Consider the following 27,698-nt stretch of genomic DNA (forward strand, 5'->3'; position numbering starts at 1 on the left):
AAACATCAAGTGGACTTGCTTTACTTTGCAGCTCCAGAGCGATGGACAGTCAAGTTCAGACCAAGATTTTAGTGTGGACAGGTGGCGGGTAAGTCTTAAATTCTTGGATTGTCAATAATTAAACTCATGACCTACTTGGTTTGACATCTACCTAAACTATGATTATTTGCATTCTAATAGGGAACTAAGTCTCTGTTATTTGCTTCCACAAATTTTGAAATGTTTCTTCAGAATCTGGATGCTTTGGTTACCTGGGTCGCTGAGATAGGGGAGCTCACAGCCAATCAGAAACCTCCATCCTCAGAGGTCAAAGTGGTGAAGGCGCAACTTCAAGAACAGAAGGTTTGGCATTCAGAGCACTACTTTGCCTACTTTCTTTGTCAAGAAATGTTTCTGATATTCTAAAACAAGTAGAATAAAAATGAACGATTAAAGTATGGAAGGGTTTCCTTTGTGAGATAACCCCTGATCTGTTTAGCGATGAAACAGTGAGCTTCTACGCAACAATGAGCTGCAGTTAGTCTTTGTAAAATGTCTGTGGGCTATGAGAAACATGTCCACTTTAGAGGGGATGAAACCAGTCCAGACAATGCAAGCTTGAAACATGAGAGAAATTTCAGTGTATCTAACGGAAAAGAGGCAGAAAGTGTAGGGTTTTAATAGGTGTGAATCCCTGGTGTTTCTTCTTAGGCATCAAAGTGTAAATGTAACTTCTGCACGATAATATTGGTAAGCTTTTAATGTGAATAAAGACGTTTGTTTAAAACCGGAGATATTTTATGGTTTCACAGCTCCTGCTGCGCCTCCTGACAGACCGAAGGCGTAGCGTGGACTCCGTGATGGTTGAGGGTCCTCGGCTGGCAGAGGCCCACCCGGGAGAAGAGGGGGAGCGGGCAAAGGTCAAGCTCGCCACTCTTCAACAGAAGTGGGAGGCCCTGCAGCTGGAGGCAGAGAAAAGGTCCGACACTTTTATTGATAATGCGTCACTTCATTTGTGCCGCATCATTCTACGGACACCTCACTGATTAATTGTCAAACCATTGGAAGGAGAGAATGTCTGGAGTTCATCCTGCCCAAAGCCCAGCAGTTCCAGGAAGAAGTGGACAGCTTGCAGCAGTGGTTCATTTCTGTAGAACAGACGCTGGCTGAGCTGAGAAACGCTGAGAGAGTGATGCTGCATCTGTCGGATGCCACAGAGAAGGCCAAGGTGAGTGAGCCACCATGTGAACTCATTAGCCATAATGCTGTGGTTTAATCAACTGTCAGTGGTCATAGGTGTATGTCTGAAAACAGTAAAATAGATGTTCAACTTTATAATTATGTGTTTTCAGTACAGCAGTAAAGCTAACTCGGAAATACTAATCGTTTTTTAGGCTGTTTTTGAAGAGATTCAAGTCCAAATGGCTGAACTTGGAAAAGTAAAGATGTCAGGTCAAATTTTAAAGGAAGCAGTTTCAGGTAAGATGTGCTGTGCACCGTGATATTATTTCATGTCTGGGAACTTGTTAAAGTCCATCCATCTATCTGTCCGCCGTCCGTTCATCCATTCAACCATTCATCTTCCAGAAAATGTTTTAAAAATAGGTGCTTAAGGGGGATTCTGATCGTTTGGATGCAGAAGAGCATTTCCCCTCCTTTAAGCTACTCCCAGATAAATGCTTTAGCCCCCAAATCTCCAAGGCTTTAGTATTGTTTACACTAAATTATATTCCATTTAGAACTGTACAATGGAAGTTGCTGCTGAAACAAGATCCACTGGATCGGGCAAGGTTTTCCCAGTCTATTATTGTCTAAATTTGTGCAAATCGTAGCTCAAGTTTCTGAAGTTTCAAGAGTGGAATCCACTGCTGCAGCACGTCTGTCACAAGGGTTGAGATATCATTCATACATAGATGTTCTTCAGCATACCTTGAGTGTAAGGAGTGGTTCTTAGAATTAGCATTGCCTTTAAGTCGCCTCAGACCAGTTTGCTCATATTTTCTGGCCTCTGACGAAATTTTCATTCTTACAGCTGCCACGCCACGTCTATTTCCTGAAACATTTTACCAAAGCTGATAAATGACTATGCGTAAAAACCCATTAATTAAATTTCTCAAATATTACACCACCTCCTCTTGTACCGACAACAATTACACATTCTCATCAGTTCCCTTTCTTTCCCATTTTGATGTTTGCCTTGAATTTAAGCAAGTTCTCTGTGTAATCCCTAAATGTGCTGAGCTGTTATCACATGTGAGGCTATTATGCAGTTAACCACAAACATTAGGTAAGCCACGTAATTAATTATTCGCCCATGTTCTGTGATTTTACTGTCATTTCAGTGGAGGAAGCCCAGCAGGTGCAGGAGAAGATGGATGTATTGCGTATCCGTTGCTCTGTGCTAAACCTGAGCAGCATGGATGTGCTGCAGAGGCTGGAGCAGGCCCTGGAAGCCTCCAGCCGCTGCACTTCAAGCCAGGAGGACCTCCACCTGTGGCTGGGCCGCATCGAGAGGGAGCTGTTGGCGGCAGCAGGAGCACAGACGCACGTAGGAGATGCAGTACTGTGTGCGGCTGAGAAACAGAGGGTGAGTTCTCCATTGACAAGTACTGGAATCTACACAAGAAGTATTTGGATACAGGTGCGCCGCTGTTTTCAATCAGTGAGTGTCTGTACACGATATGCGGAACAACAAAGGCGTGATGAAATAATTTAAGGGCATAATAATTTAACCCAGGAATTCAGCAGGCTATCCTTTTCACGTACTTCTTGAATTTCTCATTGCTTTAGAACCCGGCACCATCGATCTGGTGGAAATCATTTCTTCTAAATGATTTCTTAACCATAATCAATCACTTCTATAATAATTGAAATAGGTATTGATGTCTACGTTATTGTGGGATTCTGTAATTCCATTTTTTTGTGTATATTTGAACTAATTCCAGAAAAAGCTCTTCTACATTTTTAAAGTCAATGATGCGACTGATACGCCAACATCTGGTTGTGTTTTCCAGTTGGAACAGGCTGTGGTGAAGGAGATGGCGTGGTTCAAAGACACCGCACACAATCTCGAAAAGCTGAAAACAATTAACCTGGACCCAAAGATCATAGCAGAACAACTGAACGAACAGAAGGTCGGGACAACAAGCAACACATCGAATAAATGCATTTGGGCAACCGAGTACACAGGGAATGTTTAAGAATTGTGTTTAAAATAAAACAAAACATGTCATTTGATTTAGATTTTAGCAGTAGAAATCCTTCAGCACAAATTCAACATTGAGAAGATGGTCAAGATCGCTGAAATCTTGATGACTTACAGTGACGAAGGAGCAGCTGGAGATCTTCAGGTAAAACTGTGACTTTATTTCATGATGATATATATATATGAACATGAACATGACTGTTTCATTAGAAGATGTTGATAAACATCGTTCAATCTCCATTCAGACGCCTCTGGAAGCCTTACAGGAACACTGCAACACCACCTCAGCCACCAACGCCCACGTGGTCCTGCAGCTGGAGCATGCCCAGTCGCTTCTGGCCCAGTTCTCCGAGGGCTTGGCCGAGGTGTCGCCATGGCTGGATGAAACTCGGGAGCTTATTGGCCAGCTCTCCCTGAGCACAATTAACTATGAAGCATTCCGGGAAAAACAGGACCTCTTACAGGTAGAAGAGACCTGCACATTTGAATAGTCCTGGTCAACAAAGAAGTCCTTTAATGCCTAGGATGCCGACACCTTTCATTGGTCAAATGAGCTGATTTACCAAAGCCCAATTCATTGATGTAATCTACTTAATTACAGGGTATCGGTTACCCTGATGTACAACAATCGCAGTTTTGCTCTGACTGAAAATGAGGCCAAATGTGTTTTCTCCTCATTTTCTTCCTATTTTAGAGATTTGTTTAAATCCGTTTATTCTATGTGCAAAAAAAATAAGGTTGCCGAACTGTTATCAAACCTTTTTTTTCTTGCTTTGCAAAGGGTCTCAGAGAGTCGATAGCTGAACACCGACCTCTGATTGTGCGCCTGTGCGTCCTAGCCAAGCGCTTGTCAGAGCTGAACCCCGTTCAGGGTGAGCGGTTCTCTCTGAAGGCGACAGCGGCCGAGGAGCAACACAATGCCATCAGAGAACGCGTCCGAGAAACGGCCAGCCTCCTCGAGGAGTCCTTACCCCGATTCACACAAGTAAGTAGGCTTTTTGTCTGACACTTTGTGAGTTTTTCACAAGGACTCAGCTTCACGTCTGCTTTCAATCGTGCAGCTGAATGAGAGGATGACCCTTATCAGAGAGAGTCTCGACCGTCTGCGCAGTCGCATCCAGACACCCAACTCTCTGCAAGGTCTCACCCCAAGGATCCAGGAACAGCTCCAAGATAACAAGCAAACCCTTACTGAGCTGTCCAAGCTGGAGCTGGGTCTCAACAGTGTCAAAGGCCAGGCAGACGAACTGCTGGCCAACACTCAGGCGGCAGGGGACAATTCAATTGGCACAAGTAACTCTCTTCTCAGACACTACAATCCCAGAGCGCTTTATTGCTGTGCAACGAGTAACACCTTAGCGGTATCTGTGCTTTTTAGCAATTCAGGATCAAGTATCCAGCCTGTCCCAGATGTGGGATGAGACTTACAAGCAGGCTCAGGAGAGGGAGAGCTGGTTGCTGAAGCTTCTGGATCTCGCCTTGAAGTACTGGAGCGACGTCAGCGATATGACGAGTGCCCTTAACGATACGCAGCAGGCCATTTTGGATCTCAACGCCTCTCTGACAGACTCTGAAAGAATCAGGCAAAGCCTCGGAAGCGTGCAGGTCTGCCACGAAACCATTGAAATGATAAAAGCTTCACTGTTAGAGAATATAAGGTGACAATTTTCTCGCCTTTTAGATGCTTAGGGAGGATATAGACAGCTTGCAAGGAGACCTGGACACTCTTGGTGTTCTTGGAATGGACCTGATGGTAGCGTGTGGCGATACAGAGAAACCACACATCACAAAGAGCATGGATGAAGTAAGAAGACTTTATTCAGTAGAATCCTTTCCTAACCCTGTTTAAGAGTTAAATGAAATCCTTTATTTATTTTGTCTAAAAGCTTTATTGCACATGGAACAATTTAAGCAAACTTTGGAGTGACTCTCACAAGAAGTTAGAGGACTCCTTGCAGATGGCGCTTCATTATCAGGATACAATGCAGGTCAGTGTTGGAACACAATACACAGAGCTTTTCTGTCAAATATGGTCTTCCATCTTCAAGTGCAGGTGAATGAACTTGTTTAAAGTTTTGAAGTAACATAAGTCAAAGGCTGTATCACTAACAGGGCCTGTTTGAGTGGTTAAAGTCAGCGGAGTTAAGATGTACAGAGGCGTTTGCAGTGGGAACTGACCTGGAAGCTGTCAAAGAGCAGCTATGCGATCTGAAGGTGAGTTCACACATGAACCAAACATGAAACAACTGAATGTTCTTCCCACGTTTTAACCTTTGTCATCCATCCCAGGAATTTAAGCGAGAGCTGTACCAGAAGAAGATTGAGATGGAGAGCCTGAACCACCGCTTTGTGTGCCGGTTGTCTCCGGGCTCGGAGCGTCCAGGCTCATTCTCTCCGCTGTGCGACTTCAGACAGAGATGGGACAGTCTAGAGTCTGAGACAGTGAACAGACAGGTGGGAACTGTTTAATTGAGAAATGTTCATTTTCATTATTGACTAAAATATTACTTGATTATATATATATTTTCCCAATAATGGGATTTTGCAGTAGATAGCTGACTTTTCTGTGAAACTCATACACCTTCAAGCGACTTTATCGGGGATGCCTTGTTCAATTGCTTGTTGACACAAATACTGACTCAACTAATCACATAACAGCAACTTAATGCTTTCAGCACTACATAATAATATAACCATTCACTGTTGTTATTGCTGCTGTTCAAACAGAGCATGAGGAGCTTTAGGTTACGATTAAGTTTACACATAACACATAAAACGAAAAAAAAATATTGGCTGCTATTTGGTCAAAAATACCTATTTAATGTCATGCTTTTGTTTTTATTTTTATGTTGTTGGTATTGTTGTTTTTTGTTGGTTTCTTTTCATCTATGAAGGCGCTGTATGAATATTCTGCAGTTGACATAATTGCATTACAACCATCTCTGAATGTACGACACGTCAAATCTTGATGTGTCTACAAAACCTGAAACTGAGGCTACAATTAAGACAGAATCCTCCAAATTGGATAACGTCTTTGGAAAAATGTCGCCTGATCCAATGAGTCTCGATTTCAGTGATGAGACTCAGAATTAAGGGTCAGAGTTTGACGCAATCTTCACAAAACACAGATTTTTTCTGTGCTAAATGTTAAAATGAATAAAAATCTCTGAGGGATGTTTCTGACATCTTGCAGAACAACGCCTACCACGAGCCCCTAAGGCTTTCATAACGAGATCCAGCCCTGTGCTAGCAAGCTGTAACTAGTGAGGCACTTTGTGAATGTATGTTTGGTTTAATGTCATAATGATCAATAATTGCGTGAACATTTTCTGTCCATGTTCTGTTTTCAGCATCAGTTGGAGTGTGCTCTGCTGGGTCTGGGCCAGTTTCAAAACACGCTGGACGAGCTGCAAACGTGGCTTTCCAGAACCGCCGAGCAACTGCATGGCAACCAGCCAGTCAGCATGGACCTGCAGACCTGTGAAATAGAGCTGGCAAAGCATAAGGTCTGTGATAGACTTTTGAATACAAAAAAACAAAAACAACATCTTGAGATCAAGATTCTCATCTCTTTTGGACTTCTTTTTGTTTTGCTTTTCAAAGGTGTTGCGTAATGATGTCATGTCTCACGTTCGCACCATTGAGTCTCTCAACCAGGCTGGCAGGAAGCTGCTGGAGGCCGGGTCTGGGGACAACACGCACGGGCTGCAGTCTCAGTTGGAGGAAGTGAATGAAAGTTGGGAGTTTGTCCGCTGTGAGACTGAGCGCAGGCAGCTGGAACTGGAAAACAGACTGAGTCAGGTAACGACAGTCTGATTCCCTCTGGTGGTCATTGTCGGTAATGCAACATTAAATAAAAAATTTAAAAAATAATTTTTTAAAAAATACTCCCATAAAGGATCTGTTGAGTATTTCAAATGAAAAGATTTGGGAGGGAGGGGGAAGTGCAGACGAACTGAATGCCATTATTAAACCAACTTTCTGCAATTTTGTAAATTTATTTATATATACAATATAATTTTCACTTCATGAACGGAACTACAATCACAGACAATCACAAGTTTGTGGACATAAACTGAATGAATAAAAATTGTTTTCTCCTTTAAAGTATAACCTGTTTTATTACAGGTGCAAGATGTTACCATGGAGATCCAGGATCTCATTCAGTGGCTGGAAAACACAGACCTGAGGCTGTCCTCTTCTAAAACCACCTGGGGCATGCCAGACTCTGCAAGTGAAAGGCTTAATGCGCATTTGGTAATGTTCATTACAGTATATATAAATGCCAGGGGGGCAGGAGAGTGGTCACTCTTGTCAATGCAAAGATTTTTTTCTTGGATTTTTAAAATTGTTTCCCGTCCAACAGGAGTTGTGTAATGAGATGGAGTCTAAAGTTCAAGCCTACACAAATGTGAGGAATGCCATTCACGGGATGCTGGAGCGAGGGGACCTTGTGCGGGGGTCCAGCACCGAGCACAGCTTATCTATACTCGAACAAAAGTGGACATCTGTTTACAACAAAGTCCAGGAGCGGAAAGTAATTAATCCAATTAAATGTCATGTCAAGGAAAATTATTTTTCGAAGCTGTTTTATCAGGCACATTGGTGCTTGACTATGCTTTCACTGAAGAGCAATTCTTTGCATGCAGGCTAAGCTTACGGAGGGACTGAGTCTGGCCAAAGAGTTTCACAGCAGCGTCCAAGAACTGCTAAAAAAGATGAGCGAGTGTGAAGAGTCTCTTAAGGATCTCCCTGCTCCAAGTTTCATTCTGGACACAATTTCCACACAGCTTCAAGAGCATAAGGTCGCTTTTATCAAATACGTCGCGCTTAGGTTTTTTGTTGCTCTTTTCAAGGACGTGTGTTTGGACTAAAAGCGTGTGCTTTGCGGGGACAGATCCTGCTGGATGAGGTCAACGGCTACAGCGAGAAGAAGACGTCGGTGGAGAACACGGGATGCAGGTTGACGGAGCTGAGCAGGAAGGAAGACTGCGACGTCATCCATAATTTGATACTGACGGTTCAGGATCGGCACAAGAAGCTCCTGCAGCGAACGTCAGAGAGAGGCAGGACGCTGGAGGACGTTAAGAAACACATCAAGCAGGTAACAGAAGACGTGAAAACAACACAAACGCATGTAAGAAATAAAAGACACTTAAAAAAAGACTGGGATGCATTCTTCCCTTTTTTTCTGTTATTTTCAGTTTACTGAATCGTGGCGCCTCCTTGTGGACTGGATGGCCGAGGTCGAACAAACGTTGGACACGCATAAGGAGATCGGAGCGTCCCATGAGGAGATAAAGCAGCAACTCGTAGAGCAGAAGGTATGAGCAGAGGGTAACAAATAAATATAAAACAGGAACTAAACAACTTAATTGAAAGCCAAAAACAACTATTGCTCCAACTGTGACTTAAGTTACATATTGAATAACTTGAGGAAGCACATGATTTGATAATAAATCTCACAAGAAAATAGTAAACACAAGCAGGCCTGTCGCAATAAGTAGTAAATCAATCAATCAATCACATGCTAACACTTCCAGTTCCAGTGTTAAATGCTCTTTATAATTTAAAGTTTATTTATCTTTGAGAATGTTTTCTTGCATTATTATGCCACTGCATTACTTGAAAATGGTCTCAAAACAACAACATTGTTGTTTATTGCAATAACGTCTGGGGCAATTTTTGTCCAGCAAAAACCTAAAACACAAGTCACAACGTCTGCTATTCAGGTGCTTCATAGGTTATTGTTCATTTTTGCGGTTCTACACTTTATAGAGTAGAAGTGGGCCTCTAAAAAGATAATATGTGCTGCGGTATAACTTGTTAACAACTTGGCAAATTGTGTAAAAAGCGTTACAAAAGAGCTCAGTTGGCCGTCTTTCAGCCAGCTGACCAGATGTACACAGCAACAGGTGGGGGAGGGGCGGTGCTGTGCACTCTTAGATCCATACAACTGAAGAAAGTTCCCTGACATCTCATAAAAAGAGTTCATGTCTCAATCCGAAGGAAATAAAATGGTTGTAGTTTAAAAGAAATACTTCACGTGAACATATCTGATCATTTGTTTTCCTTTCCGTCGATACGCAGGAGTTTCAGAAACTGCTGAGATCAAAAAGGCCCATCTACGACGCCACGTTGAAGAGCGGCCGCGGCCTGCACGAAAAAGCACAAAGTGGCCACGACAGGCAGCATCTGGAAAACCTGCTGGCTGAACTCAGGGACACATGGGACACCATTGGCGGCAAGTCTATCGAGAGGTCTGAAAACCGAAAAAGGACAGCATCATACTTCTACCTGCTGATACGTCTAGTAAAACAAAAACAAACAAACAAACAAAACTCTTATTGTGATTTCTGTCTTTAAGACAACATAAACTGGAGGAAGCCCTGCTGTTCTCGGGAAGATTCACTGATGCTCTGCACGCGCTCAGTGACTGGTTGTACAGAGCAGAGCCCCAACTGGCTGAGGATGTCCCTGTTGGTGGAGACAAAGACATAGTCACCAATCTCATAGACAAACATAAGGTACTTACTAATTCTGCTAAAAAAAATAATAAAATTAAGATTTTCTTTTTTCTTAGAATATTTAAGTCAGTCTACAATTTAAATACAAGCTGGAAATCAATTGCATTTCCATATTTGCCACATGATATTCACTAATCTGGTCTTCTGGGGAATCAAGTCGGAGGTTGTTTCTTTCTGTCTGTCAGGCCTTCCAGAAGGAGTTGGGAAAGCGAGCCGGCTGCATACGGACCCTGAAGCGCTCTGTGAGGGACCTGACCCGGAGCAGCACCGCTGACGCTCACTGGCTGCAGGAGCAGATGGAGGAGCTGGAGGGCCGCTGGGACGCCGTGTGCAGACTGTCAGTGAGCAAACAGGACAGGCTGGAGGCGGCCCTGCAGCAGGTACAAACTGCTTTGGCTTCGCTCTGCTTGGTGACACGTCAGATTCACTCTCGTATTGGGATTTCTGTCATGGCAAAAGCGAACTACGTTTTGGAAACTTATTTGAAAACAGTATTTGGAAGCGAAGGTTTCTAAAAATAAAATCCCTTCTCTTTTTTCGCATTTCGCAACACTAAAAGCAACAACTTCGGTAGGTTTTGTTGGAACTTTGTACGGTTCAGCGACACAAAAGGCAAAAAGTAAAATAAGTAAGGAAATAAAAATCTTAAAAACATGGCAAACATTTATATTAGCTCCTTTAACTTAGATGACTCTAATTAAAGGCCAGTTCGTCAGCGGCCAAAATAATGCAGCATTTAATTTACTATGGAAGTCAGAGCTGAGATTGACCCAATTTAACAGCATTAATATAGTCAATATAGTTGAAGTTGGAATCCCATCACAGTGATGGAGTAGCCATTGTTCATAGTAGCTCTTGTTACCATATTATTGAGCATATTACTATGTCTGAATGGCCAGGTCAAAGGTCAAACCTTTACATAAATTAGAATTAGTAACAAGACTTGAAGAACAATTACCAATTATTTCGTTCATGACGTATGAAACTGGAAGTGACTCAACTCAAATGTATTGTCCGAGTCATTAGAAATGATAGTCACAAATTACATTAATTTTTTACTTCACAATTATCCACATTGCGTTAATGTGCCACATGGCATCAAAGTAAAACACCCTGAAGTTTATTGTCTCAACAGGACAAAATGCAGGTAACAAAGACGTGGCGTGAACATTTCTGGGCGGCACTAAACCGCCCAGAAATGGGCAATATATGGGCAATATAATGAGGCAATAAACGTGCCTCATTATTGCTTATCACACTTATGATTAGCAATAACTGTGCCTGGAGATTTCAGTATGACAGTCTGAATGTGTGTGTTCCTTTTGTCTCCAAAAGGCTGAGAAGTTTGATGGTCTCGTTCACTCTTTCATGGAGAGGCTCACAGAAGCAGAGAGGATCCTGAAATACGGCGTCATACCAGAGGAGGAGAGTAGTTTGCTTGCCTTCCAGAAGCAACACGAGGTCAGTGTAACGAGATATCGTAGCCTTCCCGGGAGGAAACATTTCGCTTCCCATTTCATTTGCTCCAGGGAGTCTGCTGCTGAATACGCAATTGCTGATAAGCTCGAGGTCAGAGAAGCCAGAGCGGACTTTTTTTCTCCACATTAATGCGTGAGAATAGCTAGTAGCAGCTTGTGTTTGACATTTTATCATAAAAGCTTTTGGTGTTGGAAAAACTAGTGAAATGAATCAATTCTCTTTTCCCGCACAGGAGTCATTACGTATCTTGCACGCTCAAGCGGTGGAACTGGAGAATATCCAGAATCTGGGTGAGGAGATCCTGGCCTCTTGTCACCCAGACTCCATAATAACCCTCAAATCTTGGATCAGTGTCACTAAGACTCGCTATGAGGAGGTGAGTGTCTTCATGCCACAATAAAAACTACAGATCCACCGACGAGAGGTTAATTGTTTTAAGACAGTTATTTCTCCAAAAAGTCAGTCACGGTAAATGTAAGCTAACCTTTAGGAAATGCTGTCGTTACCTGTTTTGGGAGGCAGGTTCAGACATGGGCCCAGCAGCAAGGTCAGAAGATCCAGGCCAGCTTGGCAGCACTGGAAGAAGAGAAAGAAGAAGTCCAGAGACTTTTGGATTGGATCTCATCAGCGGAGGAGTCTCTCATCCTCAGAGAGGAAGAGCCTCTGTCTGAGACAACAGAGCAGAACCAAGAACTTATTGAGCAGCACATGGTACAACCCGTCTCTCCTCTGCCCTCTGCCCAGGACGCAAACTCACTCAGTATCGCATCACGACATGCATGCGCCACTATGTGACGAGATTTTTACTTGCTCTCTGCAGGTGTTCATGGGGGAAATGAAGAAAAAGCTCCCAGAGATCGAACATGCCACGAAGTCTTGCAAACACAAAAGCCTTCCTAAGCATCGAGGTTCCCCCATCAAGCGGCCGTTTGCGAGTAAGAGAGCTCTAGAGATTACGTGCAGTCAGTGAACACACGCAAGCATCAAGTGCAAACGCATGTATCATACGTTTTGATGTACAGAGAGGAGAAGCACTATGAAGCTGCCGCCTGCCATACCGGTCCCCTTAGAGCACCTCGACCCTCAGACTCCCCAGCTCATTCAGCTGGTCCGGCAGTGGCAGAAACTTTGGCAAGTGGCCGTGGCGAGACAGAACCGCTTGGAACAACACCAGCAGATGCTCAGAGAGGTCCTTTCACTTTCTTTTGAAAACACGGATAAAAGATATTTGCTCGAATGGCAGCTGTTTTCTCAGGAACAATTGGCGTAAAGGTCGCTTTGTGCTTTGTTTATCTCTGCAGATGGAGGAATTTGCCAACTTTGACTTCAACGTCTGGCGAAAGCGTTACATTCAGTGGATCAGTCATCTGAAGTCCCGGATCCTAGACGTGTTCCGAAGCATCGACCGGGACCAGGACGGGCGGATCAGCCAGAAGGAGTTCACTGATTATGTCCTTGCCTCCAGTAAATTCTCATGCTTGTTTTTTTTTTATTTTTTTTGATCTTGCTCAACCTCCAATTGGTGACTTCAGCACTGATTCTTAAAGGTGCACATATCTTTCTGTGTCCTACGTCTTAACTGTAGAATTTCCGACCAACTCTCTAGAGATGAACGCAGTGGCAAACATTTTCGACTTGAACAACGACGGTTTCATCGACTACTATGAGTTTGTGAGCGCGCTCCATCCTAGCAGAGACCCCTACAGGAAAACACTGGATGCAGATCAAATTAATGAAGAGGTAAACGCAGAAGTCGCATCATAGCTCCAGTGTGAAGCTGGGTATTTTCTGTCACTAACATGGGTTTTCTTTGTCCCTCCATAGGTGAGTCGCCAGGTATCACAGTGCAACTGCCCCAAGAAATTCCAGGTGGAACAAATAAGTGCCAACAGATACAGGGTGAGTTCTTTTTGTTGACGCACAGCAATTGATTGATATGGACCAATCACAGCTTTTCTAAGACAATTTCCATAAGACATGAAGTTTGAAGGTTCCCTTGCTGTACAATATGATTTACCGAAAGTATTCACACCCCCTGGACCTTTTCATATTTTTTGTCTGGTTACAGTAACAAACTTCACTGTATTTATGTGATGTTCATGTAAGAAAAGGTGATCAGTATCATTTTCTACGCAAATTTATGTATGCATTCAACCAATGACAAAATGAAAAAAAATATTTATTTTATCTTCTGTTTATTATTATTACTATTATTATTATCATTATCATTATTATTATTTTATATGTTAAAATAAATAGGCATTCGTTTATTTTGGCACTAATAAAATAGGCATAAATGTGCAAAATAAAGTAATAATTTGTATTTTGCATACAGATCATCAAAATACTAATAAAAGTGAAAAGAAAATATTATTTTGCCTTACACTGCTCAAGACAAAGTTAAACGCATAAAAAACCTAATAAAAATACAATAAATAACAATTTGGTTGTAAATGAAAAAAAAAAAAAGCAGCGTAAGCTTTTAAAATGACTGGGTTGTATTATCTGCCCTGCTTTGTGTCACTATGTGAAATGTTATGTGCCGCATGTTCCCTGTGCGTCTTGTTGCAGTTTGGAGACTCTCAGCAGCTGCGGATGGTCCGGATCCTGCGGAGCACGTTGATGGTTCGGGTCGGAGGAGGCTGGACGGCGCTCGATGAGTTCCTGGTTAAGAATGACCCGTGCAGAGGTCTGCCTGCCTGGAAACAAAATGCAATACTAAATCCATCTAATGATGACTGAACTTATGCAGAAATGTTTTTTTTAATGTTTAGAAGTTATAGTTAGAAATGTGTTGCTTTGGCATTTTCTTCACAGCTTTTTTTAAGTTAACATAAATGGATTATTACACCACATATCAATCTATCTTCCTACCACATTGATTAGTTAAATAAATAATGTTATGTTTTATATTTGGAAACTAACCCTGTTCTGTCATCAAATCATGCACTGCTTACTATTTTAACTATTTAAATCTCAGTCATAGTGACTATAATAAACCACTGTCTATGTCGCAAATATTTTATAATGACAAGCAAATAAATGATATGATCCTAATTAGCTCATATGAAGTCAGTTTGAACACTGGAACAATTTTAATGGACGTTATGAATACGAAGTAATGGAGGTTACAGAATTTAGTGAAATTCTCCTTTTCTCTCATCAACAGTCAAAGGTCGGACCAACCTGAAGATCAAAGAGAAGTATTTGTCACCGACAGGAAGCACCGCAAAGGGTCTGACTGTGAGCCGGTCCAACTCCAGCCTCAGCCTCTACAGCAGCGCCTCGGCGCCCACCAGCCCCATGACACGCAAGGCAAGCTTCCAGCCCCATCGCTGCGGTTCTGTACCCAGTGACGACAAAAAACAAAACAAACAAACAAACAAATCATTACGGCTTCTACCGGCTCTGTTTCTAGATCGGGGCTGGACAACATATTAATAGATAGACTCTAGATAATACATCTGGCAGAATATTCAATTAAAGTTAAAAAAAACAACTTTCCCTGACTTCTGCAATTACTGCCACAGCTTTGCTAACCTGTTTACCATTTCTGGCCTTCAGGCATTACTCCGCCGGAGTTTCTCAGGTGACCGGTGTATCCGTCCTCGGAGCTCCATAGCAGCTCTGGGGTCAGAGCTGCAGTTTGTCGCAGCGGGGGAAGACAACTCCCCCTCACCCTCAGGTTAGGAAATCAGGAGTTTTTTTTTGTTGTTGTTGTTGTTGTTGTTTTTGTGCCTCTTCTGAAGTTTCTCCATTCTCTTTTGTAACATAACAAGGTGAGGTAACTGTCTCTGCCTTTCGTTTTCAGATGAAGCCGAGAGATTACCCACATGACAACCTTCTCGTTCCCGCCGCAGCACTCCACCAAAGCAGAGCTATCGGAGCATCGAGTCGCCATCTTGAGCAAAAGAACAAAGCGACAAAACAAAATGCCATCTTGAAAAGGCGATCCTGAAAAGTGATGATGGACTGCACAGTCGACCGCGACTGTACGGGATCTGCATGGAGACGATGCAGATGACGGAGGGGGGAGTACGTCCAGGGACAAGCGAAAACTTTTTATCCACTTTGCCATTTTATACATTAACCTGATTACGTAGACAGTAGAAAGTTCTGCATGAGCAATAACTGCATGGTAGCCAGAGCCGTCCTCATTTCAGAGCTGATTTTGCTCAGCTTCACTCTTTCATGCTTGTGAATGTAAGCTTCGGCACGCTGTACCTGATCATCGCAGCGATTTGCCAAATCGACAAAAAGAGTGAAACTACAGAGGTCAACGTGGGAAGCCTGTTTTGCTGTCTGATCCTCTCGAGTGTCCAAAAAACTAATTATGAAACGTAAACATACCAAAACCACTGCGTAACTGCACTGCTGTGAAAAATGAATTGGCCCTGACACACGTCTGATGTTTATTGTCATGTTAGAATATTTCAGAGCATTAAACTCATCGCAGATCCTCGGATTTACTAAATCAGACCAAATACAGTTAAAATGAGTGTTTCATTTATTTGGAAAAGAAACTACTGGGGAAAAAGCTACTGAAACCAACTTGGTCCTTTATGAAAAAAATAATTATACACTAATTACTATCCGTGCCACCCTGTAAAACAACAACAGCCGCCTCAAGTATGCAAGAACCAGTGATGAGTCTTTTTGATATTAATGTGAACGGATTTTTGCCCGCTCTTTCGGACGATGGCTGTCACTGTGATTCCAACGTACGGAGGTTTTCAGCTGCCAGAACTCTGAAAAATACGCAGGAGCGGAATCTCGTGAAAACATCCTCATTAAGGCATAAAATAAACTTGTTAAGGTCTATTTAGTCTCGCAAAGTTTATTTTGCGAGACGCTTTCTTGTTTCTCACAACAGAAAAGCTTCTTGTTGCGGGAAGATGTAAAATTGTGTTCAGTTGTCATGTTACAATTACGTCCCCTCTACGTCTCGGGTCTTCTAAATGTGTTTTCTTTCTGAAATATTCTGCAATGTGTCGTGAAGGAGAATGAAATGTGCTTAACTCTTAATTATACAGGTAAACAAACAACGCTCGGAGACGTAATTAAATGTCTGCCGGCCACGACGGGTTCAGGAGATTTATTACACTCCATGGATTTGTCTTACAGACAAAACCAAAAATCCCCCGAAATCTCACTGTATTCTAAAATCAACCTTTTTTATACAATCTCACCATCACTGATGTCTGTTGGAAAGTTTTGACCAATTAGATTGCTGCCCTTGATTTTAGGTAAGGATCCTGGCAGCGCTTAGACTGAGTGCGTGTTGGACTTTCTGCTGCACTTCAGAACAAATTGTTGTTCTTATCTGTCCAATCAGCATACTTTGTGCTTCGTACGCAAGGATAGGGAGGGTTTGAAGTCAGTTTGACCCAGCCAGGTGGCAAAAAAAACAACTCCTAAAATCGTTTTTCCTCTCTTACAGTGGCTGTTTCACCATTACGACCTTTCTTGTTTAAATGAAAACCTATTTTGGTTTGATTGCAGTGTAACTGTAGATAAAGTCGAAATCTCACTAGAACAAAGATATAGCAGGCATCATAATGAGAAACTTTGTCATTTTAAAAATGATAAACCACAAAGTTTATCATTTTGATGGGAAATAAAACTCAATTTAACGGATCTTTACAATTTTATATCTCGTTGCAACAAGAACTTTTCTCGCTATGTTGACGTTTATATTTTATAGTGCGAAAGTTTCACGTTTTCGCAATATGCTGCCGCTGTACTTATTTCCAGCTAAATGTTTCCCTACCAACCTTTAGAAATGCCTGCGTGATTGGTTTTATTTAAGTGAGCTACTGATTCTGACAGCAATCACTAGTGGAAAATGATTCAATAAAATGGGGTTAATTGCTTTTTCACATACGGCCAGTTACATTTGGGTAGCTTTTTACTCTTCGTACATGAAATTGTCCTTTGGAAGCAGAACTTTGTGTTTTTCAATCTTTGTGTGTCTTAGATCTGACTTTGCTTGATGTGAAACGTTTTAAGAGTGACATAAAAGTTAAAAAAAAGAAGAAAAAAAAAAGGATCAGTACGGGAAAAGCACTTATTCACAGCACTCGACGTGACAGTCCTTAAGTTTTGTAATAATTTTCATAAAATAAGGAAGATGTTTGTTGGCAGGGCCGTGTTGTAATTTTGTCTTCTACCTTTTTTACGTGTCTTCCAATGGTTTTACATTTTGTGCTTTATACACTGGAAATAGCGTGATGAGCGGTGCACTGAAATAGATCTGTAGAGATTACTTTCTCAGGAATGTTTCTGCCTGTGGATGGAAGTGTTTCTTTTTAACATTACTGTGAACATTTAAAGCTACTGCTTTCTGAATAACCCTGAATGCTTTTCTAGAAGAGTTTCTGTTTTAGCACATTGTTTGTACGATTATGCACTTTTCTGTGTCTGTCTGCTGTGTATATATAGATATATATATATGTATGTATATATGTTGGGTTTTTTTTCTTTTCCGAATCAAATTTGGCATTTGGTACTAAGATGAAGAAATGAAGATGTTTTACAGCTGTGTTTGATGAGAAGTGGACAGAAACAGGCTGTAGACCATTTCCTTTAGTAAAAGTACAGGCTTTTTTTTTTTTAAGCAAAAATAATAGTTAAAATATTTCATTTGACTTGTCTAACCTAACGTCCATTTAGAAATGCTCAGCCCAGCTCTGTGTTGTTAATCGTGTTCAGGAAACGTGTAACAAGCTCTCTACAAGATCACTAATAATCCCGGAGGAAGACTGGTGTGTGTCATTTGGGTAGAAATTGTGAGTTACGTGACGTGTTGTGCCTGTTTTATACTCTGACCTTCCATTGGAGGGCAATTACTACTTCATAACGTTATCAACAACGGATGTGCTTTATTTGTAAGGATTGCTTTCTACTTAATCTACCTGAGATTTGCAACAGTTGCTCCTTTTACTTCTAGTCTATGCAGTTGTCCAGAAAAAGAAAAGAAAGAAAATCTTTTTAAGGTTTAAGCGTTTTTACATGATGATCGGGTCTGGACTTCAGAATACTCTGTTAGGTACAAAAACAAAAAGCCAGCTTCCTGTCCTGTTGCTATGCAGCCAAATCTTCCTGTACTGTAACGGTTTCCACATCCAGCACCCAGTCGGGCTACACATCTAGGGACTATTATGTCGATGATACTCACTAATCATTTTACATCCACTTGTACAGAAACATGTTTTTGTAATAAAATCAAGAGTTTTTGTGACAGCTTTTAATATCGTGTCGTGTTGTTTCCTAATTGAGAATGAACCAAACAATGACAGGAAAATAATTTCTGCTCAGTCAGGACAGATTCTTTGAATTTATCCCACAGGAAATTGCCAAAAGCCATATTCAAGTAACTTCAGAGGGGTGTTGTTGATGTTGATGGTGTGGACAGGGAGGATCCAGCAGCAGTCAATCCTGCAGCAAATCTGTAAAGGCTTCTGACTGAAGAATGTTATGATAGTCTCTTGATTGACATGACATCCTGACGACTCAATTTCCAGGCAGCAGAATGGAAATGTAAAGCCTATCTCAATGAGGTCGAGATCTGAACTTTGACTATTCCTTTCCAGGACTCTCCGTTTATTAATTATCAGTATCTCCTTGGTGGATTTACTGGAATCCCACAACCATGACTGGAATGCTCTCTTCAGTTAGTATGAGCTTCCTGTGAAGCTAAGACATGTCCAAACGTGACGACCTGTTGGTTTATTTGTTGATGCAACTGCAATCAGACAAATGTTGACATGTAGCTATGGTACAGTATTGAAACTTAAAGCCTAACACCAAACTATCCTACTTATTTCTTATTGGACACTTTGAAACCTTGATATGCTCTCCACCACATTGTAGAGCAAAACAGAAAGATTGTGTCCTCCAACCCCAATGGTCTCTTTAAGTAGAAAATGAGGCTGAAGGTCAAATGTGTTGCATATCTTTTTCAGTGTTGAAAATCCCGATGGGAGAAATTTAATCTGTGAATTCCCAGCTCGAGCTGCCCTCCTGCTGACATGCTGACCTTGCAGATGCACCCATAGAGAACAAACAGTGCCAAAAAAACACCTACTTATTTGTTTAAGCGGTTTGGAGAAAGAAAGCAGAGCATTGCAGTCCTGGATAAATATTCACTTTGACTCTCAGCCCACTTTGAGATGCCTATACAGGTGCTGAGAGTTACATAAAACCCACTGGCCTATCTTTTTTTGTTTTTTCTTTTCTCTTTTTTTTTAACCCAGATGCCGAACTAAAAGAAACAACTGATCAAACTTTACTGAAACTGATAAGATGGTAAAACAGACGCTGTACAACAATTTTTATGCAAACTAGAGAACAATTTTATTCACAGACAATAATAACATTAGCCTTAGCCTAGTGTTAGCGACATTAACTCATTTATAAGTGCTAAACAACCTATTTTTTTTTAGATCATATCAAATTAATGAAACCATGGTCAGGATAAATAACTTGACCCAATTTAGGTTGTTTTCGACCCCGATAGTTTTTGAAGCGTAATTAAAAAGTGTTTCTGCATTCTTCAGCAGTCATGGGTCAACTAAGAATTCAGTGGTTTTTCCATCAGGAAGGGGACATGGAGTTCCAGCCAGCACAAAGGTGGGAGCAATGGCACTGATCACATGAAATCCAGTGACATTATGACCCCACAGGGGTCAATCATCTGAGGTGGAATGTGTGTTGAACAAATGCCAGAGTGACCCCGCCATGACACCCACTCAGAGGGCACGGAGAGCCGTCCAGAGCTGACTTCTGCTTGGCTGTCCACTCACACGTCCCAAAGCTGAAGTGAAGTCAAATCCGTTCAGAAATCCAACAAGGCGTTTATTTTTCCTTTTGTCGATTTCGCCGATAATTCAGTGTCTGAACTCACTATTCCACAAACGTGCTGTCTCCCACTTATTCCTCCCTCCGTGGGAAACAAACTTCACGAACCTCCAGCTCAGCCTTCAGTGGTCACATGACAGAGATTTAGACTGGCAAAGTTCAGCACCTACAACTCTGAGTGCATTCTTCACAGACAGCAACATTACAAGGATGCAGCCGTGTTAAACTTTGCAGCGGTGCAGGAGTTGTGTAACCAGGACTGACTGTATCTTTGCATTCACTCAGCCAGGTAGGTGCTGTCTATTTTGATCAATCATATGTTTTATTGCATTCCCTGATAGTTAGCAGCGAGCTCATTTAAAATGCAGATTGTTCTTTAAGATTTTGTCTTTTTTTCTTAATGCAACCTCTGTGCAATTTTAGAACCGTAGTGAATGTTTGGAAAAACTAGTTGTGCTGGGGTTTTATTGTCAGTTTAAGATTGTTTTTTTTCCTGTTGAATAATATAAGTTCAGAGGCATTTTCACCTACTTTGGTGAAGGTAAATTCCAACAAAATAACTCAAAAGTACAAATACTTTTTAGACTCACTTGCATATTCAATTTTGACTTAAAATTCATCTTCTGTAGCCATTTGTCTACAACATGGCTTTAAATCTTCACAATGTGCAGATTTGCACCACATATTCCACCTTATGCAAGCGGATCCGTGTCTCATAACTTGGACCAAGTTGTTTTTGTACTGTGTGAGTTGATGAAGGAAATTCAACCTGATTTCACAAGAGTATCATAACATTTTGCAGCAATTTTTTTTCCTGCAGTGTTTTCAATCTAAATACATCAAACTGTGTTTAAAATGATGCCAAGACAATGCGACACACCTTTTGACTGTTGTGGCAGAAAAGAGGTGCGGAGGACTGGGCGTTGTGGGGGAGGCATTCTGAGGAACATTTCTGTTTAAGGTGAATTTCGAGGGAAATCCAAACTAGATGATCACGTTTGGTCATTTTGGTGGAGTAACTTTAATCGTTATTGTGAAACTCAGGCAGTCTCACAATAACGAAGGAGCAGCTGACACACAGACGTCGCGATTTATTCACTTTTTTAAAGGAACGATAAGTTCTCGAAATGTTGAAGTTCGGCTCTTCTGTTTCGCTTGGACTCTACAGTCAGGAAGGGCGGAGCTTCTTTACGTCACTGCCTCTCCTCCTATCACAGAGCTCCATGAAACACACGGTTGCCCGGTTTCGAAACCGCTCTCGAACGGAGAAATGACGCAAGCGTCAGGGCGGTAGAGCGCATGCGCGCGCGGTTAGCCACGCCTCCCCGGCAGTCGAGACGCGGAAGCTGAGCGTGCGAGTCCGAGTGTGTGTTGGGGTGAGAAAGAGAGCGGGAGGGGGGGGTCTTGCGCACACACACGCGGGTGGAAAATATAAGAAAAAATACCCCAGTGAAACTAGAGGAGTGAAGACTTTGAGGAGGAGAGAGTTCTGATAGGAGCTGATACTCATGTTCTGAACCAGGTAAGGGAATGGCTTTAGCTTCCTATTGGTTACATTCACCTGAACAAAGAGCTGAAGGTTATTGGATGGTCGCAGTGTTTTCACTAAAGCGTGACGCCTCTGACTCCATCTGTCCCATTCAGGGATACAGATAGTAATGTTAGAATAAATATTTCAATCCAAAAGTCCAGGAAGTAAAACCTGCTTTTCCACCCATATAGCATTGTGTAACATCATTGTCTTGACTAATCTAAGCTTTCTGAGTTCTATCATTTCCTTTTACCACATTTTCTTTTTATTTGTTTACTGACATACAGTAAACCTCTTTTGCTAACATATTGCTTTTAAAGGCACAGAGCCGCAATCTTTCAGTCGTTCAATGATTTTTCTGAAACATTAGCTGTTTCTGTGTTTTGTTCCTGACACAAGAAAGCAACATGCCTCGAATGACACGCCACTGCCCTCTATTGTGTGAGTTTGTGTCCCCAATAGCTTTGGTGCTTTTTATGGGAGCGCACAGTGTGTCAGTGTGTGAAAGGTCACACACACACATCCATAGTTAGAAAGCACATGGATGGGAGAAGAGGCAGGGGAAGGCATTCAGAAGGGCAGTCATGCAGACTCTGAAGAGCATGCACTTTCGCGCTAACATTTCACTACTTTTGGACCGAGTCGGGAATAGGGGAAAGGTACAGGTTTCAAATTTCAGTCTAAAACTTGTTAAATTGTTCACACAAATATTATTCTATTACTCCAACATGGATCAAACTACAAAGTGTCGGTAATTGACCAAGTAGTTTGCCAAAATGGCTTTTAATAAAATGAAGACTCTTACAACATGTGACCCCAGTTACGTTTTGTAGTTTGAATTACAATGGAATCCAACTTAGCCTCGTCCATCTTTTTCTACCGTGCTTTTTCCTTCCACTCAACTTTAGGCTAATATTTTTAGTTGAAGTACTCCCTGCACAACCTTTGGCAAAAAAAAAAAAAAAAAAAAAAAAAAAAACACCAACCAGATCCTACAATAAAACAAGGAGGTGGCAGCATCACACTGCAAAAACAGTCGTGTTTTTTCAAGGTGGATTAGGTCATGAATAGACAAAAACACCAGTCAAATTACCACTGGCATCGTAAATCTTATATTTACCACCCCAGTGAGTCCAAGTATATACACATCACCAAAAGATTGACTTCAACAGAAGAAGAGTAAAGGTTTGTTACGGCTTAGCCAGAGTTCAGGGCTAAATCTGTTCAACACTGAGGCGGAAAAATAACACTCGATTTGGAGAACAATAGCAAGGTAGGAAGGGTAAATATTACTGTTGAGGTGTGGCATCCTGATGCATCCCAAACACGACTGAGTTCAAAGTTGCTTTGACAATTTATTGCTATGTATTGGTCTTTAAGGCTATGCACACTTGTCCAAACATCTTTTCATGTATTTATTTTTCCCTTTGCCATTTTTTTTTCAATTGAATTGCTCAAGACAAATGTTACATTAAAGTGGAAAAAGTTTGTGAATTATTTTTTATATTATAGGACTTCTTATTTGCTTTCTTATTTATCACCCTGTTAATAATTGATTGCTGGAACTCAGTAGTTTATACACATATAAAATATGCAAGTTAATAGGTTCAACATTTGTTTTTATGTGATAAATTCTCACTGTAAGAGAAACTACCTGTTTCAAAAATGCAGAATTTGAAATTTTAAAAAGTCCCATTTTTAAACGGAATTCCTTCAACTTTCATAAACAAAATCTTTTTCTGTTGTTGTTTTCTTTCAGGTTGCACTCATCTTTATTGCTCAGGCCCACCTTCGTCATGTCGCTGCTGACCCATGTGCTGGCCTGCCTTTTCGGCATGGGCTCCTGGGTGGCCATTAACGGGATGTGGGTAGAGCTTCCCCTGGTCGTCCAGGAGAAGGCCCCCGAGGGCTGGCTGCTGCCCTCCTACCTCACCGTTCTCATCCAGATGGCAAACGTAGGTCCTCTCTTCATCACTCTGATGCACCGCTTCCGGCCCGGCGCGCTGGACGAGCGGCCCGTCATCTACTCCATCGTGGGTTTGGGGATCGTGGCCACCTTCCTGCTCGCGTTCTTCTGGAGGCACACGGTGATGATCGGTGGCTCCCTGCGCAGCGTACCCCTGCTGGTTTTGAGCTTCCTGCTGTCTGTGGTGGACTGCACATCGTCCGTCACCTTCCTGCCTTTCATGATGCGTCTGCGTCCGGAGTATCTCACTACATACTTTGCGGGCGAGGGCCTCAGCGGCCTGGTGCCTGCCGTGGTGGCGTTGATTCAGGGTGTGGGAGTAGCCCACTGTGAAAACACCACTTCAACCGCAAACTCGTCAGCTCCCAACTCCAGCTGGGTGAGCGGCGGCGGGCTGCAGTCCGTCTACCAGCCGGCTAAATTCTCCGTCGAGGTTTTCTTCGTTTTTCTCAGCGCCATGATGGTTGTGTGCCTGATAGCCTTCATCCTGCTCAACCTTCACCCGGCCGTGGCTCGCGAGAGGAAGAGCGACCGATACTTTAGTCCAGATCTGGAAACGGAGAAGAGGGATCCAGGCTTCTCTCTGCATGCCCAAACACCAGAGCAGAAGCCAATGATCAGCCCTAGAGAGGCCGCCGGGAAAGAATCAAGGGGTTCGTTTGGAAAGGGGACATACAGCAACTTGGAAGTGGTGTTCATCTTTGTTGTCCTCGCGTGGGTCAACGCTCTGACCAATGCGGTTTTGCCCTCCGTGCAGACATACTCCTGTCTGCCTTACGGGAACAAAGCCTACCATCTGGCTGCCACCATGGGCGCTGTTGCTAACCCTGTAGCCTGCTTCATTGCCATGTTTGCACCAGTGAGGTAAGAAAAACACACATTCAACATTCTCTGGCAAGACATTTCCATATTCCTATTGTACGTCTTATGTTGTTTACTTTTTCATTTTAATTTATTTGTGAACTTTTTCCAGGTCTCTTATCTTTATGGGGTTCCTGACAGTTTTCGGGACTGGCTTTGGAGCCTACATCATGGCCATGGCAGCTATGAGTCCCTGTCCTCTACTGGTCCACTACGCCTCTGGAACCGTTGTCATTGTAAGACATGTTTTATATTTTTTTAACCGCTTAGTACCTTCTGGACGCAAACCACAGTTAACAAATGGAGTAAGACTCGGGATGAATCTGGTTTCACCAGATTAACCTTAGAACTGTGACACCATAATTACCCACCTGCCGGTCTCAGAGGTTTGTAGGAGAGCATCAGTAAACAAACAACATCATGAAGACCAAAGAACGAAGCAGATATATAGTTCAAAGAAGGGTTAAGTTATAAAAACAAAACCATTATGATAAGAAAGCCATAAGACGTTCTGCTTAAGGTTTGCCAAAAGCTAAAGACACAAACATGTTGAAGAAGGTGCTCTACCCAGATAAGCAAAAAAAAAGAAAATTGCAGTTTTAAGCAAACATGGACAACACTGAGGTGAAAAAATAACGCTCTACTTAAGCCTAAACAGACTGTAAGTACTGTAAAACATGGTGGAGGTTCCTGTTATTCAATAGAAGGAGAAGAGGAGTAGGTTAATGCTGGATAATGTCTGAACAAACCTGAAACACTGTTGGAAGTTCAGCTTCCAGCAGGACACCGACCTGAAATATTCAACACGAGCTACAATAGAGTGACATAGATCAAAGCCTTGTCATGTGCAAGGATGGCCCACTCAATTTTTTATTTTTTTTTGCAAAATGTGCTCTAATCCTATTTTTCTTGTAGTCTGTAAGAAGGCTGCAGTGGTATCCACTTGTATTCAGCAAATACAAATACACAAAAACCATAAATCCTGTGCCGTTCTGTGAATATGCACCAATATGTTCTATTCCTCCACAAGGTGCATTGAAACCCATTATTGTAAAATCTATGACTGCAGCCATAGGGTCTTGAGTCTACAACTTACTTGAATAAGACTCAAGTAAACAACTGGAGTCTTTGTTGTCAGTATCACTGATTTAACTTTTAAATCTGACATATTCATCTGGGACATTAGGGAGTTATGAAAAATATTCAAACAGAAAAGAAATGTCTCCATAATTTATGCCAAATAGTTACTGAAGACAAACAAGACATTCTGACTTCAATCCCAGAATTCTCCTCTTTTTTTTTTTTTAAGGAAAAAAAGATGGGAAATAAGTCAAGATTGTTTTTCTCCAGTGATCCTTATCCTCTCCTGTATTTCTAAGGATTTCGCTTTTTCACAGTTTGGACTAATTTTACACAAGCATTTAAAAAAAAGAAAAAAAAAAGGATTTCTGCTATTAGTAAAGAATTTAAAATGTATGTCAGCTCATCTATCCAAATTTCTCAATATTCCTGTACTATTACTCTTTTCCTAAGGTTGAACTCGGCACTCTATCTTAGGTTCAAATAAATCCGATGTCTTGTTTTGTTTCATTTACTTCACGTTACAAAGTCACAGAGGATTGTGTGACATGACAAAAAATCAAAAAGTGAAAGGAAGAGTTGACTCCAGGCTGCCTTGAAAAGAAAAAGGGAAATGATAATGAATTTACCAAGATATAAAACCACAGTTTTCACTTTTTCTTAATTCTACACTACAGAGAGCTGATGTGATTTCAGATTTGTTTTTGACTTCCTCTCTGCCACAGGTGCTGGCCTGGATCCTGTTCGTCCTCTCCCTCTCTTACGTGAAGGTCATCATTGGGGTCACACTGAGAGACGAGGGGCACAGTGCCCTCGTGTGGTGCGGTGCCGTAGTGCAGCTGGGCTCCATGCTAGGCGCCGTGTCCATGTTTCCGCAGGTCAGCGTCTACGGACTTTTCACCTCCGGCGATCCCTGCAACACTAAGTGTCCGATGTAGACGATAAACAGGTTTGCGTTAAACACTGATGCACGACCTTTGGGATAGATTGCACTTAATTTCGTAGCACTGAGCTCAGTTCACTCATGAGTTTTGACATTTTCCAACTAGCTTTGGGAGAGCTGAGAGGTTGCAGGTGACCTTTCCCACTCCTCTGTTTATATCTGTTGATTTATTTCTATTTATTGAAGTACGGAGTCAGCGTTTCAAAATGCTCAAGTTACAGCCACATGGTCAGCGCTCATCAGACCAAAGAAGACCAAATCGCAGAGTATTTTTTAAACATGTTTGCAATTCCTCATCAATAGAAAGATTGTTTTACTTGAACTTTTAGTGTGATGTGAAAGTGTTGTCACTGCTTCTGTAAGAACATATGAAACTTTTAGCTTTAAAATGTGCCTTAATGCTAGGTGATGAAAGAATCGAGCTGGTTGTTTTGTGTAAAAAGTACAAAGTTGTTTGACTAAACCGATTTTATGTTACTGAGATGTAGATGCTGTTTGACTTTAAAAAGTAAAATCTGTCGCTATATTACCAAAGAATACGTCTTTCTTGCCTCTCATTACGCATGTCATAATCTTCATGGAAAGTGGTTTATCTTAAAAGCTCAAAAGTCACAGTTTGTCGCTGCCTTTATGAATCTATTCACATTCTGTCCTCACTTCCCGACCGGAATCGACTTTATTTTCCAATCTTCCTGGACTTTGGTTTTCAAAGTCAAGGAATTCCTTTGACTTTGGTCAAATTTCTTGACCTCAGCATGTACTAGGTATAGACATTGAATATAAACGTTAGATAAACTTAAATAAGAATAAAGGAGCAGTACATGAAGTTGAGCTGTGGAGCTCCTCCAAAGATGTTAAGAAGCAACAATTAACCCAGATTTCAAAGTCCTATTTTTGACATAACAGAGTTAAAAATTGATGTTTTAATTCTTCTACTTTCTTAAGAAATCAAACACAATCAAGTAAAAGACAGGAAAACAGTTTTCTGAAAACATTTTAAATGTCTGGTGAAACAAAAGAAAACCTTGGTATTTTATCTACCTGGAAGTGTTTTAAACAACTTAACATGTAGTTGTTAAATGTTAAATAAACCCAATAAACAACCTGTTTATTAGGTTCTTTTACATGATGTGGCCACAAGGGGGCACAAGAGGCAAGTTAATTTTTTTTGTCTTTGTTTTTTGTTTTGCTTTTTTTTCAAAGACTGTATTTGGTGTCATTCTCATTCATCAACATCTCTAATAATGAAAGCTTTCCATGCAGTAAAT

At 41.6% G+C, this 27,698-nt stretch overlaps 2 protein-coding genes across 4 annotated transcripts in view; both read left to right on the forward strand.

Annotated features, from left to right (window-relative positions):
- macf1b (microtubule actin crosslinking factor 1b) overlaps nucleotides 1–18,440 on the forward strand; it is a 31,054-nt gene extending 12,614 nt beyond the window's left edge. For both annotated transcript variants that reach the window (XM_055041980.1, XM_055041979.1), the window contains 38 exons: nucleotides 32–88; nucleotides 232–342; nucleotides 792–958; nucleotides 1,048–1,207; nucleotides 1,374–1,458; nucleotides 2,322–2,566; nucleotides 2,994–3,113; nucleotides 3,222–3,329; nucleotides 3,430–3,648; nucleotides 3,966–4,169; nucleotides 4,246–4,477; nucleotides 4,563–4,789; nucleotides 4,866–4,988; nucleotides 5,071–5,172; nucleotides 5,297–5,398; nucleotides 5,474–5,638; nucleotides 6,535–6,690; nucleotides 6,788–6,985; nucleotides 7,313–7,441; nucleotides 7,551–7,721; nucleotides 7,834–7,989; nucleotides 8,082–8,288; nucleotides 8,389–8,508; nucleotides 9,275–9,444; nucleotides 9,552–9,711; nucleotides 9,897–10,091; nucleotides 11,047–11,172; nucleotides 11,423–11,566; nucleotides 11,713–11,901; nucleotides 12,011–12,125; nucleotides 12,213–12,379; nucleotides 12,492–12,654; nucleotides 12,776–12,930; nucleotides 13,015–13,089; nucleotides 13,762–13,879; nucleotides 14,360–14,505; nucleotides 14,755–14,875; nucleotides 15,002–18,440. In XM_055041980.1, coding sequence (XP_054897955.1) covers nucleotides 32–88; nucleotides 232–342; nucleotides 792–958; nucleotides 1,048–1,207; nucleotides 1,374–1,458; nucleotides 2,322–2,566; nucleotides 2,994–3,113; nucleotides 3,222–3,329; nucleotides 3,430–3,648; nucleotides 3,966–4,169; nucleotides 4,246–4,477; nucleotides 4,563–4,789; nucleotides 4,866–4,988; nucleotides 5,071–5,172; nucleotides 5,297–5,398; nucleotides 5,474–5,638; nucleotides 6,535–6,690; nucleotides 6,788–6,985; nucleotides 7,313–7,441; nucleotides 7,551–7,721; nucleotides 7,834–7,989; nucleotides 8,082–8,288; nucleotides 8,389–8,508; nucleotides 9,275–9,444; nucleotides 9,552–9,711; nucleotides 9,897–10,091; nucleotides 11,047–11,172; nucleotides 11,423–11,566; nucleotides 11,713–11,901; nucleotides 12,011–12,125; nucleotides 12,213–12,379; nucleotides 12,492–12,654; nucleotides 12,776–12,930; nucleotides 13,015–13,089; nucleotides 13,762–13,879; nucleotides 14,360–14,505; nucleotides 14,755–14,875; nucleotides 15,002–15,027 — 5,634 coding nt within the window. In that variant the 3' untranslated portion in view covers nucleotides 15,028–18,440. The remainder of the gene's footprint in view (nucleotides 1–31; nucleotides 89–231; nucleotides 343–791; nucleotides 959–1,047; nucleotides 1,208–1,373; nucleotides 1,459–2,321; nucleotides 2,567–2,993; nucleotides 3,114–3,221; nucleotides 3,330–3,429; nucleotides 3,649–3,965; nucleotides 4,170–4,245; nucleotides 4,478–4,562; nucleotides 4,790–4,865; nucleotides 4,989–5,070; nucleotides 5,173–5,296; nucleotides 5,399–5,473; nucleotides 5,639–6,534; nucleotides 6,691–6,787; nucleotides 6,986–7,312; nucleotides 7,442–7,550; nucleotides 7,722–7,833; nucleotides 7,990–8,081; nucleotides 8,289–8,388; nucleotides 8,509–9,274; nucleotides 9,445–9,551; nucleotides 9,712–9,896; nucleotides 10,092–11,046; nucleotides 11,173–11,422; nucleotides 11,567–11,712; nucleotides 11,902–12,010; nucleotides 12,126–12,212; nucleotides 12,380–12,491; nucleotides 12,655–12,775; nucleotides 12,931–13,014; nucleotides 13,090–13,761; nucleotides 13,880–14,359; nucleotides 14,506–14,754; nucleotides 14,876–15,001) is intronic.
- A 1,799-nt stretch (nucleotides 18,441–20,239) lies between these two features.
- On the forward strand, nucleotides 20,240–26,967 carry zgc:91890 (solute carrier family 52, riboflavin transporter, member 3-B). Of its 2 annotated transcripts, none has more exons than XM_055042375.1 (4): nucleotides 20,240–20,338; nucleotides 23,340–24,410; nucleotides 24,520–24,643; nucleotides 26,213–26,967. In XM_055042375.1, exons 2-4 carry the CDS (start codon nucleotides 23,377–23,379, stop codon nucleotides 26,423–26,425), a joined length of 1,371 nt encoding a protein of 456 aa, XP_054898350.1. In that variant the 5' UTR covers nucleotides 20,240–20,338; nucleotides 23,340–23,376; the 3' UTR covers nucleotides 26,426–26,967. The 2 variants fall into 2 exon arrangements, with proteins under 2 accessions (XP_054898350.1, XP_054898349.1); XM_055042374.1 differs by lacking the exon at nucleotides 20,240–20,338 and adding an exon at nucleotides 21,379–21,571.
- Nucleotides 26,968–27,698: the final 731 nt, after the last annotated feature.

Source organism: Poeciliopsis prolifica, unplaced genomic scaffold (assembly GCF_027474105.1).
Source record: "Poeciliopsis prolifica strain line A6 unplaced genomic scaffold, Auburn_PproV2 SCAFFOLD017, whole genome shotgun sequence".
Lineage (NCBI taxonomy): Eukaryota > Metazoa > Chordata > Actinopteri > Cyprinodontiformes > Poeciliidae > Poeciliopsis > Poeciliopsis prolifica.